Genomic DNA, 18,882 nt, shown 5'->3' with positions numbered 1-18,882 from the left:
GGCGGCTAAGGATAATGACAAAGGGTGAAGTAGCAGGCCATCCAGAGGAAGCACAATCTGTACAGCATGAACATTAGAAGAACCTTTCTGGGACTGTAGCAAGATAACTCTTCAGCACTTGGTGTCCCTGAGGGCTTCCCATCCAATGTGCATTCTAGAGATGGCCCAGGGGCCTGCAGCTTGATCTACGCAACTCAGTCTGACCTGTGGCACCATGAGAGGGGCAGCACTTGAGGACATCTCGAAAGAACCATGCAGACATATTCAGTCTGACCCACTGAAGTGAACACTGGATTCCAAAAACCTGAAACACTCTATATAACACACAAGAGTACACATATTCATCCCGGGCATGCCTTACAAATACTGTGACCATAAGATATTACTACCAAATTCAAATTTAAAAAATGGTGCAGCTCGGCCAAACCTCAGCTGCTGCATGCTGTAATTGGTATAATTAAAACATGAGTTAGACCTCCAAAATCATAGGAGATACTTAAAAATAACCTAATATCTGTTCTTTTGGGGGGTTGTACCTTTAGAAATCATGAGAAGCCTTTCGCCAGAACTGTGGGAACTAATTTTTTAACATCTACCTGCCTGAAAATTGTCATCTAGTAATTAGGAGCTGACAGACTACATTTATTTGCAAGCTTATTTTTTAAGTTCAAAGATAAGCAATGAGGGTAATGAGATTTGCTATGAACCACCTTCTTGTTGTGTTCACTTTTAATAGAATTAACAGATACACTTCAGAATCCTTGTAAATACTGAGTACATATAAAGAAGGCCAAGAAAAAATATTTCCTCAAAGTACCTGAAACTATCAAAGAAAGAAATTCTGTGAAAAAACACTGATATCAAAGAAAGTGAGACAGAGCGAATCCTATGAAAAGATCTGTTATTGAGCTAGTTAGTGAAGGGCAATGATGACACAACTGCTGTAGGAAAAAAAATATCCCTTACATGTTTTGAGTCCTATCCCAGGCTGCTGCTTGAGGGATCGACTATGCTAACCAGCTCATCATGTTCTCTCCCTGCTATTCTCACAACTCCTTTAGCATGTCCTCTCATTAAACAGACATTAACTTTTGCTTCTCTTTGATCCATGATGTTAACCCCAACTCTGAGCTGTTAAATTTCAAGGTCACAAGGTCCTGGGCACTTTCTCTCACTCTGACCCTCATTCTTGTAATAATTCCCCCTTAAAGATCTCAAGCTATCTCATAATACTTGAAAACTCTTCTTAAAATGTCTTAAGAAACATTTGGGCAACAGTGTGCAAAGATCACAGACTGTCATACGGATCAATAATGGTCCAGATTTCCTTGTATTTACTCAATTGCCTTTCCATTAGCTAATTTTAGACATTCAGATCTCCAGAGTCTACCTTATTGTTCTGTGTCTGTATAGCACCTGGTCCTTACTTACTGGCAGTGATGTAAATAAATATTTTGACATACAGATAAGATTTCTAAAGGCTCAAAAACCCAAAAGAGAAGAATAGTAGTTATTTTTAAATCTATGTTATGATTTTGAAGGTCTGACGTGTCTTCACAACACTGACTGATGAAACCATTAATGCTGGTTTAAAGTCAGTGTAGGAAGAAATGTTTGTACAAATCAAGTATTCTTATTTTCATATCTTCTGCAAGGGAAAGAGACCTAAATCCTGATATTTCACACCATTTTATGAAGTTGTAGTCTATGCATATACACAATACTAGAAGCTTTTCAGCAGAGCAATGTGCAGAGCTTGGATCTTAGGAAAGTGTTTCTGTATTTATTTCTCTTTAGTAGAAGACCTCTAACTGCATGACGGGGTCAAAGACGACAGTGACATTTCATCAGGAAGGAAGGAAGGATGGAAGGAAGGAAGGAAGGACGGAAGGAGTATCCAAAGCCAGAGGAGAAGTACAACCGTGAGCAAGCAAGTAGGAAAAACCTAGTGACAAAATAGTAGTACCAGATCCCGCATAAGTAAGCCTTGTTCACTGTTGTCTCATTATCGAGCCATTCCACTGCAACAGTTATTCACGGATTCAAAGAATGGGGCTGGGTGCTGAAAGACTCGCTCATAAATACCCAGAGGCCAGAGCGGAGAGGCAGATGAGCCAGTATAATACTGGGACCACAAAGTCTAATGACACGAACGTAACAGCGAGGGAGTAGAGGACCAGGAAAATAATTTATTGAGGTGTTAGAACTATAAAAGTGATGGAAGGGCTGAGAAAATACCCTTTCAGTGAGAGACACAGGACTTGCACACATGAATAAAAGTGTTACTGCAGAGTAACGAGTTGCCACATGTCAGTTGACCCACAGTCACCATCTGTGTACTCAGTCTTGGTTTGTGGCCAATGCAAAGCAATTCAAATTAGCTTTGCCCTCTTTAAAAGAGGAGAGTTGATCAGCTTGGTTTATCAAGAAACAAAACTGAGAAATGATTTCATTATAGTGTACAAGAATGCTCATAGGGAGGAGAGTCTGAGTACCGAATAGCTCCTCCTTAAACTACTAAAAATATTGTAATAGGAAGCAATAGCTTGAAGACATAGTAATTGTGACTAGCTGTTGCCATAAAACACTAACAGAAGCAGTGGATTCTCCAAACTGTTGAGCCTTTATATCAAGACCAGATCTCTTCTAGCAAGTTCACCCAAGCTCAAGTCTTTAGCTTCAGAAAAAGGAGAGCTGAGTGAAGCTCAGTCAAGCAAAAAGGCCTAGCAGTTTCATTGGGCCAGCAAATTTTTTAATCGATTAACTTAAAAGATCTGCAGATATCACTGCAATCTTCTAACCTAACTTGATGTGTAAATATAGTCTATTGAATGTAAAGATTCATTCCAGGATGATACTTAGTTTTATATACTCCAGTATGAAACTGAAGATACAACCACTAAATACTACATTGATATGCTGCAGATTCAGACTACTCCTGGATAGAAGAGCAGTTGCAAAGAGTAAAAGTCTAGTATTATTTGCCTTTCATATCCCAGGTTTTCCATCGCATTCAAAATTTTTAAATATGTATGCCACATTGGAAGATATGATAGATAGTTTAAGAATGCTTGTTTGGGTAAGAGTGTGATAAGTATTGCTCTAAGGGTATCACCACCAGCTGATACAAAAATGAAGATGTAACATCACACAGGTTTTTAGCAAGAATGAATATTTATACTCAGTCTGGTCACAAATGTACTCATTTATTATGTGACATACAAATACAGACAAGAAGCTTAATGCACTAGCACCGAAACAATTTATACCTGTACATGCCCGATTAACTGAAACATGCACAAGTCTTAAGGAAGAGAGGGGTTTATAACACAAAATTATATGGAGACATAAGTTAAAAGCAAAATAATGGTGGTGATTTTTATAAGAGAAAATACAGAGCAGTTAGAATGGAAAAACTAGTAAGAATAAGGAAATGATATGCAGATAAACACTGCCCATTCATCTGCTTTGCTATAATGAGTAAAATATGGTTGACAAGCTTAATCACTTTTGTTAAAGGAGAACTTTGTGTAACAGTAACAAGGATTGTAAAGGGCAGTAACAACTGAGTAGGCCTGCAGTTATTTAGTTGGACATTTTACAAATGGCAGCAAAAGAGTACCTGCTTACTCATCAGAATTCCCTGGAGAGTTTTAAATCACAATAATAAAGCATCACTAATAGAAAGTCAGTAACTGCATCACCAGAACGGCGTGAAAGAGCCACAGGAGAGTGTCTGGGCCAAAAATACAGCCTTCCAAAGCTTTCTGCACTAGCAGGCTGGAAGTCCTAAGAGCTTTGAAGCCAAGAGAAACCGCTGCCGTGGATCACACCCCCCATTCCCAACGCAAGCAAGCACCATGCCTGCTCAGTGACACCATGCCAATCTCCCCTCTGCTGCGTCAGTCACGAATGCCACTGCTGGGGCCGAGTTTTGGACTTTTTGCCTCAATTAATCCTTGTGGCTTTATATTAAAGAACAAAGCGTCTCCTCCTCTGATAACCACGCTTCCTCTTCAAGCACAGCAGCTTTCTAAAAATTTAGATATAAACGTTACTCAGCCTGAAAGTAATTTTGCACGGACCTCTTGGGAATGACAGCGTTTCTCAACTTTAGCTCCCTGGAAACTAGACAGCAATCTCGTAAAAAAAGATTAAACTGTCAAAATATAGATTATGAACTGTGAGGGAAGAGATTGTCCCTGCCACCTCCGGGCGGCGACGGAGGGGAGAGCACAGAGACCTGTCCTGTGGGCATCAGGTAGGCATCGCACCTCACCTTCCCCTGCCCTTGGTTCTTGTTGTTGTCAGACTCGGTCTTTAATTACACGGCTGGGTTTGTCCTGCCTGTCCCTGGGACTTCCCAGCCGGTGCCTGCTGTTAGACCCGCGCCGTTCCCCTCACGCCTGCCCGCTCCTCTCCCCGCGGCGGGGTTCCGGAGGGAGGAGGGAGGGGGCCGCCATCTTCGCTGGGCGGGCGCCGGGGGGCGAGCGCCTGGCTGCAGGTCTCCGGGCGTGCGGAGGCTGAAGAGGGGATCATGCGGCCGCGCCTCGGCCCGCCTCCGCCTTGTGTGTGTGCGTGAGGGAGAAAGCGAGAGGGAGGGCGGGGTGTGAAAGCAGCTCCCGCCGCCGCCTCCCCCCCGCTCGCCGCTGGGCGTGTGCCCGGCCCCCGGTGCTGCGTGACCGCGCGGGGAGAAGGAGGAGGAGTGTGGGTGCGGGGAATTTCCTTGTGTGGCGACGGAGGAACAACACCCCTCCAGACGGCGGGACTGCGAGGAGGGCGCTGCCGCCGCCGGTTGCCGAGCGATGTGAGGGGGGAGCCCCCCCTGGGCCCTCCCTCCCAGAGCCGCCTGCTTTTCCCCCCTCCCCTCGCCCCACTCATCCCCGCCCCGCCATGCCGGACCAGATCTCCGTGTCGGAATTCGTGTCCGAGACCAATGAGGATTACAAGTCACCTACCGCCTCCAACTTCACCACCCGGATGGCCCAGTGCAGGAACACGGTGGCGGCCATCGAGGAGGTGAGCCCCGGGAGGGGAGGCGCGGCGGGGCGGGGAGCGGGCTGCGCAGCCCCCTCCGGCCTGGCCGCCTGCCGCCGCGGCGGCAGCAGAGAAAAGGCGCTACCGGCGCTGGCTCCTGCCGCTCCCTCTCCCCACCCAGCCCCGAGGAGCGCCCTCGGCTGCCGCCGAGAGGAAACGGGGCTTGCCCGGCTGGAGAGGGGAAAGAAAAGGAGAGGGGGGAAGGGCCGGGGCGCCGCTGCCCCCGGGGCCCGCGCCCCGCTGCCCCCCCGCTCCGAGCTCGGCGCACGGCGGGGCAGGGGCGCCGGCCGCCCCTCACCCCGCTTCTCGGAGCCGGGGCTTGGGGGAGCCCGAGCCCTGCTTTCTCTTCCTGGCGCCCGAGGAGCCCCGAGCCGGTCGGCTTCCCCAGCCCTCTCTCCTACCTGGGGTGCGTGGGGGGGGACGGAGGTCGACGACCTGAACTCTCTAGCCTCCCTCCTCTGCCCCTTCCTTTACAGCGACACCTGAACCGCCTCGGCCCGCCGCCCCTCCCTGCCAGCTGCCCGTGGGGCTAGCTTGGGCCCTGGCGGTGCGGGAGGTTGGACTGTCCTTTCCTCCTGGCACAGGTGGGATTTAATCTTCTTTCCAGTCCCTGCACACAGCCATTTAAGTACGCTCCCCCCTCGGGCATGTGCTCCAAGGTAGCCTTCCGTGCGGAGCCGCTTCTCCAGGGCTGTGAGGCGATGCCTGCCTTCCCGGGGCGGCGCCGGCTCAGCCCCCTTCGCTGCCCGGCAGCCTGAGCCCCCTCTGTTTTGTCGCCTCTTGGGCAGCCTGGGCTGCGAGCACTTGGTGTGAGCCGCTTTTGTCTCGCGAAGAGAGGTGGTTGGTTTTCGTTCTTTATAAAGATAACCGAAACGTGCCGTTGAACCTGGTGGTAAGAGCCCTCCCTTGCACGGAGGATAGCTGCCAGCGCTGGGGAGAAAGACTCTTTCTCCCTTCTGTTTCAAATCAGAGGGAAATCTGGGACAGGTCTGAACACAGTGAGAGCGCATTCCACATCCCAGTCATATATGCGCAGTGAAATGAGAAGCGTCTGTGTACCTTGATTCCTCTAAGCAGCTTCTCTGAAGTAACTGGGGGGGGAATCTTCCTTGTCATGCAGATTAATTTGCACCGTCTACCTGTTACATCAGTTCTTACAGTGTGTGTTTAGTTGATTTGTTTTGCAGTAAGCATATATTTTAAAAAGAGCCTCTTCAGCAAAAAGAATCTTGTCAGTCAGTAGTCGATGTCCCTTCTTACAAAAGAACTGCCACTAGCAATGGATTATTAACCTGTCTTAAGCGAACAAAACCCAGGTTAGGTGTTTAGACACCCTTTTCAAGATTTTCCTGTTTTGCCAGTTCCCAAAACCACTAAAGCAAGGAGTTGAATTCAAAATAATGTGCACAGGAGGAATTACTGTTTTGTTCCTGAGGTAATTTTCTTCCCTGCAAGCTTGCACTTAAATGTCTGGATTTAATTATACCTTATTAACCTGATAGTCTTAAGATCAACAATTCTGTATCAAAGGCAACTTTTTCATAAAGAATATTTGTAATAGTGAATTATTTTAGTTGTAAGGTAGAGCTGCCTAATGATTGATTGACATGAAGTAGAAGTTAGTGTAAGTATTTGGGTCAAAAGCAGCTTTACTAGGTTTAGAGATTTTTATTACAGGTGTCACAAAAATTGATCTTTCTCTAAGCCTCAATTTCTAAAGCTGTATGGTTGCAAAAGTGTCATTTCTCAGAAAAAAACATGCAAAAAAGTTTTTGTCATTTTCATGTCTGATGATACAGAATTTATATATGATGGCACGAAAGTTATAACATATATCTTAAGGTCTTTTAGAGATTCAATTCAAGTTGCATCTTCAAAACTTTTTTACGTTAGGAGAATGATACACATTTTAAAAATTGAAAGTGGTGGACTCCTTTCTTATTTAATTGGTCTGCTTGGCGCTTTTATTTTTGTGTCAGACCTCTGATACACCACTGTTTGATTTTTTTAGAGAAGCTCAATCAGTATGTTTAATCTTTGTTTCTCTGCATATTTTGGATATTAGATGCTGTCTGCTAGCTTAGGTACAAAAATTATCTTTTATGATGATTAAGAACATGCCTAGTGTCTTACAGATTTAAGTAAAGTTTGCAAGGCACGAGATGAGAGATTGCACTGGCTATAGCTGTTCTTAATAGTAGTGATCTATCTAGCACTTTTTGCAAGATATCAGCAAGTGCTGCCTGTTTGTGCTCTTGTCCTAAAGCACGTGTTGATTTGACTACTGAATTTTTATCTTTGTGATTTATCAAGAGCAACAAACAAATTTCATGGTTTCAAAACTGAAATCTTTTTTCAGATTTAGACTGCTTTGATTTGGAAATACTCAGGTCCTTCAGCATGACGTGCCTGGTTTTTCAGGTTAAATGTGATCCTTTGATAAAAACCTATCTATAAATTGTGTAATAGAGAAGTCAGTGCTTAGCACCTTTTTTCTAAAAAGCCAGACAAGAATTAGTTCATCAGCTTGTTATGAACTGAGACTTAGTAAAGTCTAAAAATGTACAGGTAATACAGAGAACCTGTTTGCGTTTCCACTGTCACAAGTAGCACGAAGCATCAGTTTCCAGTGTGCGCTGCTCTGTTGAAGCAGACAGTACGGTTCTGAATGCTAGGAAGTCTGGCTGTGTATGATTTAGGGAATGTGTTACTTAAAACAGGTAATAGGTCAGTTGAAACTAGGCTGACTGCTGGCTTTGTGGATGCTTTAATTTTGACAAGTGACTGTAAGAGTTAGTTCATTAACTGAAGACAGTTAAGTTTTCATTTTCCTGGGTATTTTATGCATGTATTAAATCAATAAATTAACTGGTTAATACTGATACTTTGGGGATGTCTCTTGAGAGCTTTTCCCAGCAAATCTGGGTCTGTAATGGCCTATGCAACTGCCTGCTTGAAGCCAGCTTGAGTCTCCCAAGCCTGGGGCTCGCTTGGAAGCAGAGGCAGTGCAAAACACAAAAGGTGGCAGCTAGCGTGAGTTGTTAGCCTGAGCTCAGCTCTGTGCAAACACAGATATCTGTTTCCAGATCCCAATGGGAAGTCTTTTGCACTTATCATTAACACTGCTGGCCTCCGGTTTTGTAATTCTGTCTTAGTTAATTAGCAGGTATCTAATAGTGCCTTAAAAGTTCTGTTAGTGAGGCCTTGCTTTCAGAGACAGAGTGGAAAAGGCTTGTTGAGTGAGGAAATCAGTAAGATGTTTGATAATTATATGTGTATAATTTACCAATTATGTCTCTGTGGGCAATGGTATTGCCTTAAATCAGTATTTTCTGAACTTTGATTAACTGACCTGTCAGTTGCAGAATATTATTGATTTTTAGTATCTGTTGAAAATACTTTGTTTTACTGATTACAGACCCCTGATCATGGCCTTTGAGATCACCAGAAGCGCCCGCGTTGCAGTTTGGGAGCTGGTGCCTATTCAAACACTTAAGGAAAGAGAATCTGATCCTTTGCTCTTGGTAGTGGAAAAGGGATTAGGAAAGGTATGCTTGTGGAACGCAACATGATTTCAAAGGAAAAGGAATCTCATAATTCCTGTCTTGTTCTCAGATTAGGATGTTCCTTAGCAAAATGTTGGGAATCTTTAGCTTCTGCTAAAACAAAATTCCAAGTGAGCAGTATACGTCACAGGCCATTGCAAGTTACTGTTTAATCTTTGCATGTATGATAGTGACTAAGATTAAACAAGTTTTAATTGATAGAGTGCAGAATGTAGTCACGTGGTTGGGGAGGGGTTGCCTGAAATCAGTAGTCTAGTCTGACAAATGCAGTCTTTTTAGTTGACTGTTCTTATTAAAGATCCCAGGATCTAAAAATGTGTGCTGAACGTACTTAAGCTATGAAGGCTTAAAAATCTGACTTTAGTACTGCTATTAGAACCTATGCTTCTCTCTTTCATGTGCTGTAAGTTAAATAAAATGGTCCCTAAACTGTAATGGAGCCTGCGAAGTGGTCCTAATAGCTGTGATCATTAAATATTTTTAGAAATTAGTTTATAGAGTGATTTAATGACTAGAATGCAAGTGTGCCACTTTTTTTTTTTTTTAAGCATGGGTTAAGTTCTACAATAGAGACTGGAACTGACACCCATAAAAATCCTACCTATTTATTTCTGTTCTACCTGCTTATTGTGGTCCAGTGCTTGTGGACCAAGAAAGAAGGGCGGGGGGCTGTTGTGCAAGCTACTGTGTAAACAGAGCAGCAGACAGGTCATGTGCTGAAGGGCTTAAGGTACAAAGTTTTCCCTGCCTACTTAAACTTGACTGCATGCCTGGATTTCCCAATGAAGAGAGGAGAATGGGAACATTGAGAGAAGTTTAATAGGTTACTGGAACACCCTCCCCAGTGCTGTAGCACTTGCTGCTGGGATGAATGTGTTGTAAGTAGTAGATGTATGTGTGGTGAAAGATGTAAAACATACAACCAAAAGAAACAACATAGTGGTACCAGACGTGGTCTTAGTTGTCTGGATAGAAATAGATTTTAATTGTTTGGGGTCTATTTAAAAGCCACTCTCCAGGGATTTCTGTAAAATTTGTGAAATTAATGTTAAATCTATAACTTGTAATTTTAGGTTGCCTTTGTTCTGTAGGTTCTATTCCATGACTATTGCACCTCAATGATTCTGTTATTTGACTGTTTAAAAGATTAATTTTTTTTTTTTTTTGGTAATTTCCACTCCTAGGAATGCAGCATGTAATTTCAATATCAAATCCTTTTCTTCCTCACTGTCACTTATAACACAAGTTTTTGTGTCAGAAATGGTAGCAACTTCTTGCCACCTAAGGCAACCCTACAGTTTTCAGCTGGCTTGGAGAGGTGTAAGGAATTGACACTTACTGAATTTCATTCCTTCTTGTATATTAAAATTCTGTAATTCTCTCTGATTCATTTTGGTTCTGCAAAGCTAACGAGGGTGAGGGCTAATAACAGCTTGTTAGGGTGGGTGTATGTGAGACTGAATACATGCATACACATGTATGATTTTAAAATTTATACTTTCCCCATCATGTATTTTTTGCTTGTTAGGTCTTTAGGACTGGAGTTCTGTCTTTCTATATGACATGATTGTGACTTGCTTTTGAAAGGTATGTGAAGAAGGTGTTTTTGTACACTTTGAGAAGCAGTAGGAAATGTCATATGTTATAATGCATTTTGGGAAATTTACTACTATTTTATATATTTCCACTTAATAAAGTACATCTTTGTGCCCACTGTAATGTGTTCTTTGGTACAACGTACTTGCACACTTTTCTTACCTCATTACTAAATACAGTTCCATAAATACATGATGTTTAAAACTTTTTTTTTGTGTTCCACTTCTGCTTCCTTTCTGGAATCGTGGTTCTCTGTCATAAGCATCCAAAGAGATTTCTGGAAAAGTCATTATGACACAAATGGCACAATGATTTCAAAAGTTGTGTGGGAATTTTTTTCTTTTTGAGAGGAATATAGAGGATGGAAGTTGCAGAAATACAGGAGCTAAACTTTAGGTCTTTAGCTGGAGCTTTATGCAGATTTTAAAATACAGAATTTAAACCTTAAGGCTTTGAAGTACAGACAACCTGCAGTCAGTTAAAACCATTTCAAGCCATATAAGTAGATTGCTGTGCACCTTAACTTGGTGCATCCGATGATGCAGCTGCTTCCTATTACCAAATGCCCCATTCCCCATGGGGGTATCAATGGAAAATATGTACATCTCTGAAGTATTTTATTAACTGTGGCTTTAGTCTTAATTTTTCCCTAGTGCTGCTGCATTTCTCAGAACTATCTTATCTCGATTTAGTGTACTTCCTGCTGATAGAGAGTAGATGTGCAAGGTGGCTAATTCCACTTAGGAGTAATCCACATTCACTTCCTCTTCTCATCTTCATGTTGTTCTCTGGGTACCATAATATACAGCAGTTCTAGGTAAAGGTGAGGCCTTTGTTCCGAAGGCATTGCAAAGTCACAAGGCAAGAGCCTAATCCCTGCTCCAAAGTGCTGGCAGTCTTTGTGTGAAGTGGACATGGCTGATGAATACCGGTTGAGGAATTCAAGAAAGCTTGGTGCACCTTACTAGGGTACCGTGTTTGTAGCTGAACTACTGTCAAGTGGTTTCTTTTTATTCAAATGCATTAGAGTAGTGGTTCTTAAACATTTTAGTTCATCTCTTAGATATTTTATTTTTTGTTGTAATTTGCACATTCCATATATATATGTGTGTATGTGTATATATTACATACAACCATTCCCTATCTAAACTCCTGCACCCCAGTGCCTGAGCTTCACTGTAAACAACCCACATGATCTATCTGCCCCATTTCCCCAGAAACAACCTTCGCACCTGAAGCTCCAGAAAAGTCGGGCGTAGCCTTATTTAAGTTAGCTTTTCCCTCTGTTCTCTTGGGTATCAAGCTTCTCTGTACTTTCTTGATGTTTACAGTCTCCTTATCTCTCTCAATTCCTTGAAACTCCTTTGCTACAGGGGTTATTGATGCTTTGCCCTGCCTCCGCGGAGCCCCCTAGCCTTGGCCCCTCTGCAGCAGCCTTGGCCCAGCCCTGTCCATGGTACTAGAACCATGGCTGGGGCTCATGTGGGCTTCACACCTAGCTGGGGTGTTGCTCATGAATAGGCTAGCGGCAAGAGTCTTTGCTTGCCCTCAGTCCTCACTGGCTCTAAATAAATGTTATATTGTTCATGAAGTTGCTAGAGAGCGAAGAAGAGATGTTCTCTGGGTGAAATCTTTCTGCAGCTTCTCCAACTGCAGGGATATGTTCCATCCTCACTCCCCTTCCCATTCTGTGTTTATTGATCTGTATAGCTCAGAAGAGTGTGTGGATAGTATAAAATGTAAGCAGTGGTAAGCCAAGTACCAACTAAGTATTGGTAGGAAAACATGAAGGTGTGATTCTAAAAAAACCAAATGGGTGTTCATGGCTGGAGTTAGTCTGATTGGAGGGAGGGGGAGTGTTGAGTGAACAAGAGACGACTGGTGCTGCCTACAACTAAGTATTACAATCAAGGACCACTGTCATATATTTGATGCAAAGGAGAGTGCTGTTACAAGTATGGAGAGGGATTCATTGCATAGAAGACAAACTGAAAGGTTTAGTATTGTGGGTGGATGTGACTGTATTTGTCAAGGCCAGAATGTTGAAATAATCAAAATCAAAGTTATGAGATAATGGATAAAAACCTTAGCTTAGAGTGAAAGGCTATATTTTAGAGATATTCTTCAGGAGGGATCTGCATGGTTGATGATAGACAGGTTTCAGTTTAAGAGAACCTGTTGGCTATGGTCTGGTAAAGCAGGCTGTCCGCTAACGCGGCAAGCATGGAGGAAGAGTGCAAGAGAAATAAGAGCTGTGTTTCAGCCACAGTATGGTCAGGCATCTGTGACGACAAGCCAAGATGCTGACTTTTACAGAAGGAAACAGGTAGAAGTAGGAGAAGCTAATATGAGAATCACTGATTTAAAGGCAGGAATCAAGGACATGTTGTGGATGAGTCTGGAAACAAGTGAAGTGTTTGAATGGTTGGGGCTTATTTCATTATGCACTAAAAGCAAAATGAAATTAAAAACAAAAACAAGGCAAAACAAGCAAAAAATTATATTTGGGGAGAAAGTCATTAAACTGAGAGATGGTGAGGTCAGCACGTCTGAAGAGTTTATGTGTGAAAGCATGAAGCATCCCAAGAAAGGTCAAAATTATGGGAAAAACTACAGACTTGAAACACCCCAAGAAGAGTGTCACAAATGGGCAGAGCCTATCAGAAATGGGGAGAAAAAGTCAGGTAGCCAGAGGAATGTTTTGCATTAAAGAGTATGTGTAAAGATAAATGCCAAATTTGCAAAAGTCAAGTTTCTTTAGGGGTGACAGCAGGCAGTAAAGAAAACAAAACCACTCTTTAAGCACATAGAGTTGTGAAGAGAAAAAGAAAGAATAATACACAGTTAGAATGCAGTAGTATTAAAGGCAATGTAGGTATTGCCAAATCTAAATGAGTGCTCTGCTGTGGTTTTTGAGCTCAAAGTGTGTGAAAAGGTGGCATGGATAGCAGGAATAGAGGTGCCAGTAACCAAAGCAATAAACAAAACTGTGAGCTTAAACCACTCAGTTTGTTGGGGCTGGTTAACTTATTTTCTAGGATTCTGAAAGAACTAGGATTGTAACTAGCAAATTCTCCCTACAGATCCTCTGAAGACTGGGGCGATATCTGATTTAAGCATAGAGAGTTAAAAAAGCAGGGATGGAGAGGAGTATTTACAGCTAGTAAAACATTGCAATTGATGCAGAATTGCAGACTGTGACTGTTAAATTGAGGAGGAGAGGTATTCTTACTCAAAGATTGCAAGTATCCCTGGATGAGTGGCAGGCTAGCAAAGTAACCAGTTCCCCTTCCTGCTTCCAGAAATGCTTGAAAAATACTGTAAACAAGTATTTACAGGAACTGCCACTGCTATGCAAGAAGACAGTACTTTCATGTTTGCTCTTATTTTTTAAGTTGAAGCATAGTCACATGTGCAAGGAGAAATTGTTTACTCTTGCATCGGTACTGGCAATTTCTTATGGAAAACCAGAATTACTGAGAATTGTACTTGTAAAGCTGTAGAGGGTGATTACACCCAGGTTTTATGTAAAGTTAAGATCTCTGCTTTGGTCCATTTTAACTGAGACAGATTCTGCTCCCTCCCCACCACCCCCCAGCCCCAGCTCAAAAATGTAGTTTAAGTTATGGGACAAACAGAAGTTTGGTTTGTAACTATTGATTTTATTGCAAGCTGATGGTCGGCATGTTTCTCCTTTTTTTCCTAGCTTTTTCCCCACACAGTCTCACATTTATTAGCACCAAGGTCAAGCTCTTCTGTATGCAAAATGCTTACAGTATGTAGTTGCTTGGGATAGGGACAGTCGTAAGCTGGAAGAGTTTTGGTATTAGATATATGAGATTTTCTGTGATTAAGATGACCACCAGCTTCTTTTATTTGGACTAAATCCATGCTTCTTTCATGAAGTTTACATCAGTGAAGGGATTAAGTGGAGGAGTAAATTTGGCTAGGACACAAGAAAAAGTGGGAACACAAAAAAAAAAGTAAGACTTGTAAAGTAATAGACAGCTGAAATGCCTAAGAGGTGACATGAGAATCAGTCAAAAGTGAAGAGCAAGAAAATGGAATGTGACTTAAAGTCAAACTGGGAGTCGAGGGAGTCATCCAGAGGCAGAAGTACTGTGATGGCGTATGAGGAGTGGAGGGTGAGGAACTGGCATATAGGCAGAAGTATTAAGGAGGGGATAAGGAAATGCATCAAAAGTCTAAGGAAGTTCAGAGGAATCAGAATTGACAGGAACTGCAAAGGAAGGCGGAGTGCAGCAGTGTTTGTGCAGGAAGCAGGATGAAAACACCAGGCACAGAATGGGGAGGGAGGGCTAATGTGAAAACCATCAGTGTAGTAAGGAGGCAGGTGGGGGTATAGGGGAAGGCATAGTGATGGAGGAAAGTGGATAAGGGTGATACCATATCTACATCCTACCCTGTAGGTTAGGAGAACGGAGGAAGGTTCTGCGTGTTATGCATCCAGAAAATGGGAAACAGGACTAAGTATTATGCAGACTTTATTAGCTGTTGTATATATCTGTGTTTTATCTGGAAGGAGAAAATAATTTACCTGTGGGGGAGAATTTATTGATGGAGGAGCTGAGGTACAGCACTGTAACTGAGTAGCTTTTTTCTTAGGAGCAATGCTGCTTTGCAGGAAATAAGCTTGGGTAGTGTGATTCAGTCCTTTTAATCTAGAGCAGTAGGCTTTGTTTTCAAGTGAGTAGGTGTGGGACAGAATTTGAAAAATTTGCTTCTTTGTACATGTGAACTCTTTTTTCACAAAAATAATTACTATGGAAGTGAGGTACTGTGCAGTGAAGTGTATTTCTTCGGAGTATAATCTTTAAGAGGTGGCCATAAAAGTTAGCATGAAAGAACTTATATAAATTGTAGCATCTGACTTGTTAAACCAAGAAGAAACAGAGAATTGAAAGGGAAGGCTGAAACTCTGCTCGTTATTGTCATTGAGCAGTATACTCTATAGAACCATCTGCTGTTTGTGGACCCCTCAGCTATCCCTGATTAAAGATCAGATTATCAATGTCATTCTAGTCTGAAATCTATAATTCTGTCTAGGCATTATGCTAAGTATGCATGTAGATACATCAAAACAGATGAAGTGATTAGAGCTGAACAAATTACTCTTCTGTTCCTGAAAGCTTTGTTCTGCATTTAGAAGGCATATAGGAAGGGAAAAAAGTGACGAAGTGATGTGAATGTTCATATGGTTTATTTTCTCATGTTTTATGGTTTCTATTCTTTGTTAGTGAAAGGTTTCTTTCCTAGGATGTGCAATTTCAAGGAAACTTAGACTGTATTCTGGGGAAGTCAACTTAAAAACAAATACATTTACTAATCATTTTAAGCCCCTTCAATCAAACAGGATTAGTGTTTGGCTATAGCAGTAGGAGAGGAAATTTCCTTAGCACATGCAAACAGAGAGCCCCTGCTCTGTTGTCACACGCAAAACATGCAGAATAGAGTCTTGCAAAGCACATGTTTTTAATCATTTGTTTTCCAGAACTGTAGGTGTATGTTACAAAACAACAGAAAAAATACCAGCAGAGTCCTCCTACAGTTTGAGCTCCATGTAGAGTAGATGCTAGCTATGCTGAAGAGAGTAGTATTGAAGAAGCAAGGAAGTAGTAAATCTTTTGTAAGCTGCTTTTGTTTGGTTTCATTCATTCTTTTGCTTAGTTCATTCTCTTCTGTTGTTTAACTGCTTTGGTTGTGGATGACAGGCTGTTCATGTATTTTCAGTCATTTTTCTCTGTGCTAGGGATGGAGGAGTAGTGTTAGCCACTGCCTTCCCTGTACCCCAGTCCACATGGATGTGGTCATGTACAAGGACACATGGTGCTTGGTTACATATAGATTCAGATGTTTGTCTCTTCAGTTTCAGTCAGTCGATTCAGAAGCTGTTTCCTATTTCTTTCAAGAACACAGCAAAAGTGCTGACAGGCCTGGACCTGCTTCTCTGTCCTAAACTGCTTCGATTTTAAATGCAGAAGTTGTTCACTGTTTTGCTTCGGTAGCAGCTGTGTATGAATTTACCTTCCTGATGCTTAGTGATATAGGGAAGTACTGTTTACTCCATTTTATAGATATCTTCTATGTACATAAACTCCCTAATTATTTTGGCAAAGGTCACTCAGGGGCAAGCTTTTATTTTTTCACCAAGTATGATGTAAATGGGTGTTATATATCTACTGTTTGGTACACTAATAATTGTGTGACTTAAGATTCACTTACACTTCTAGGAAGCTGTCCTTAGTGACAGGATTGCCTGAACTGTTAATTTTAGTTATACTTAAAGCTGTTAAAATTCCAGCAGAATTTAAGGTCATTGTTTTCAAGACTGTAATAAAGTCTGGAGATTTCTCTTGTTGGGCACCTAAAATGAATGATGATATATGATGGTTTGGATGCATTCTCTCATTTAAAAACAAATTCCCAAGTGGAAATTCATATACTATTATGTTTATGCATTTATACAACAAGAACTCAAGTTCTTCACCAATAGCTATAGCACGACAAATCATCAACAAAATGAAATCAGTGCAATTTCTTTTTTCCACTTAACAAAAAGAGGAAGACACTGATGTTATGAAATGTTTGCCATAAGTTAGCTAATCTTCTACTTGCATTAGCTGCTGTTAATTATGCTATCATGCAGTTACTTTTTAATGGGGAAAAATGTAGAGATTTTCAAAGGCAGTATACTGAATTGTAGAGATGTTGGAGTGAAAAATCACGGGCTGAAGTCTGGAAGCCACTATAGAATAGAAATAATTTGACAGTGTTTCAAGAGAAAATGGGTTTTATCATCTGACACTGGGCTTTCCTGTGAGAACTGGTGAATGAAACTGAAAGGTTAACTATACAAAATGTTTTAAATTGTAGAAGGAAATTACTCTCCACTGAAGAAAACTAAGCTGTGGTAATTAATATGCCACCAGTATTATAGGTAGATACCTTTCAGAAATTTCTACCCTAATAATAGAGGTGTGATGTCTGATGTATTGCTTTACCTCTGCTTACCTTAATTTTGACAGCTGCTTCAGTGTTGCCCTAGGAATACTTGGTATATTTGAGGTGATCTGTCTCTGCTGGAGTCCTGTAGTTACCTGCCATTCTTTGCTGGGGGACTGTTATGTCTTAAAAGTTGCAGGTATATCATGAACTAGATGAAGTTTGTGTGCCTTTTATTCCCTCTCAGAATGGCCACCTCATATATATATATATCTGCCAAAGATGTTTGTAATACAGATTTCATTATTTCTGTTAAGAAGTTCTCAGAGGTCTGTTAAGACTGAGGATTGATTGTACTGTGTTGCTGTAGACTTTTTTCTTTTCTTGGTTAATTTCTGGTCCCTAGAATTGTTGGATAAATAAAGAAGATAAACAAAGAAAAAGCCAAAGGAGTGCTAGATAGGGAGGGATGGGTCATTTTATGACATCCAGTTGATCTGTGCACACACCACAAAGGTTTTCGTTTTTAGAAGGGTAGAGTAAGTGCATCATATATAGGGAAAACTTACTGTTTAGTTTTTCATCGTTTTATAGAGATTGCAACTGGGATTTCTGCCTGTTTTGAAGTAGAGGGTTTGAAGACTACTAAAACCAAATTAGACCATTGATTGGGAACTTTTGAGTGTCTGGAAAGTGCTTCATTTGTTGATTACTCCCATAAATAACTAAAAATTCTCTATTCAAAAAGCTTGTCATATGCAGAAGAAAAGGGCATTATGTTCTGCAAAGATTAGTTCTTGTTGGCTCTGATGGTGTATAAAAGGATTTAATACTAGGGAAAAGAGTACTGAATTGAGAAATCTGCAAAAGGAAAATCCCATCAGCCAAGCTCATCATAAATGCTGTTGAGCAGTACAGGGTGAGGATCAACCTCTTCCAACAGCTGGGCTGCAGACTTTGATGGATGCTGACAGCAGACAGAAATGCAAAACATGAAGGTAGAGAAAAGTCTCTTTCAGGCTGAGGACCAGAGAATTTTAACACAGGTAAAGGGATGGTAAACTTTACGTGGCGGTTCAAGACAGTCATCACTGGAATTTTATCTTGTTTCTGTTACTTTGTTTTACATAATGATATTCTTAGGATGTTGAAGCATGTAATACTAACTGCGTGGATATGGATGTCAGGAATTGGCCAATGCAACTGGAAAATTAAACAACAATTAAATAATAAATAAAAGAGTTTTATTTCCACACCCTTTGTTTAAAACTGAGCCGCTGTAAAGAGTAAGTGCATCAAGTCTGTTACGTTGCTTATGAGATCTGCATTAAAGTCCAGTCATCTTGTCTTTGAAAGCCGATAGCTGCAGTGTTGGTGGTGAAATTATGAAAAGAGGAGGAAAATGTATTTCTCAGTGTAAAATTTGGTTAATGCAGGAGGTGGATGTGTTCTGGAAAAATAGTGGCATAAGTGGACTCCGTTCCTTTCTCTTAGGCAAGAGGTTTTATACAAAAACTCTTGGTGTCTGCCACCTGCTTAAGTATCTGTTGCTTTTCCAACTTTATGTAGCAAGGGAAGCATGTAGAAATTGATCAATGCACAGATACAGCACCTTTTTTTGTCAGTGTGCAGGAGTGTGGTGTAGTGATTTGTATTAATGATGTAACATTTTGTAGGCTCTGAACCTCCAATTTGGGATTTCTCTTTACTGACAGAAGTG

At 41.5% G+C, this 18,882-nt stretch overlaps 1 protein-coding gene and 1 long non-coding RNA gene across 5 annotated transcripts in view; one reads left to right on the top strand and one right to left on the bottom strand.

Annotated features, from left to right (window-relative positions):
* Positions 1 to 5,047, bottom strand: part of LOC142054371 (uncharacterized) — a 50,774-nt gene extending 45,727 nt beyond the window's left edge. Inside the window, exon 1 of the long non-coding RNA XR_012659498.1 lies at positions 4,959 to 5,047. This is a non-coding gene — a long non-coding RNA (uncharacterized LOC142054371). The remainder of the gene's footprint in view (positions 1 to 4,958) is intronic.
* ASAP2 (ArfGAP with SH3 domain, ankyrin repeat and PH domain 2) overlaps positions 4,529 to 18,882 on the top strand; it is a 99,010-nt gene continuing 84,656 nt past the window's right edge. For 3 of the 4 annotated variants that reach the window (XM_075086848.1, XM_075086847.1, XM_075086846.1), the window contains exon 1: positions 4,529 to 5,019. In XM_075086848.1, coding sequence (XP_074942949.1) covers positions 4,894 to 5,019 — 126 coding nt within the window. In that variant the 5' untranslated portion in view covers positions 4,529 to 4,893. The remainder of the gene's footprint in view (positions 5,020 to 18,882) is intronic. The other variant, XM_075086849.1, reaches the window with a different exon arrangement.

The sequence above is a fragment of the Phalacrocorax aristotelis genome, chromosome 3 (genome assembly GCF_949628215.1).
Source record: "Phalacrocorax aristotelis chromosome 3, bGulAri2.1, whole genome shotgun sequence".
NCBI classification, from domain to species: domain Eukaryota; kingdom Metazoa; phylum Chordata; class Aves; order Suliformes; family Phalacrocoracidae; genus Phalacrocorax; species Phalacrocorax aristotelis.
This window is presented reverse-complemented; position numbering and strand designations above follow the sequence as displayed.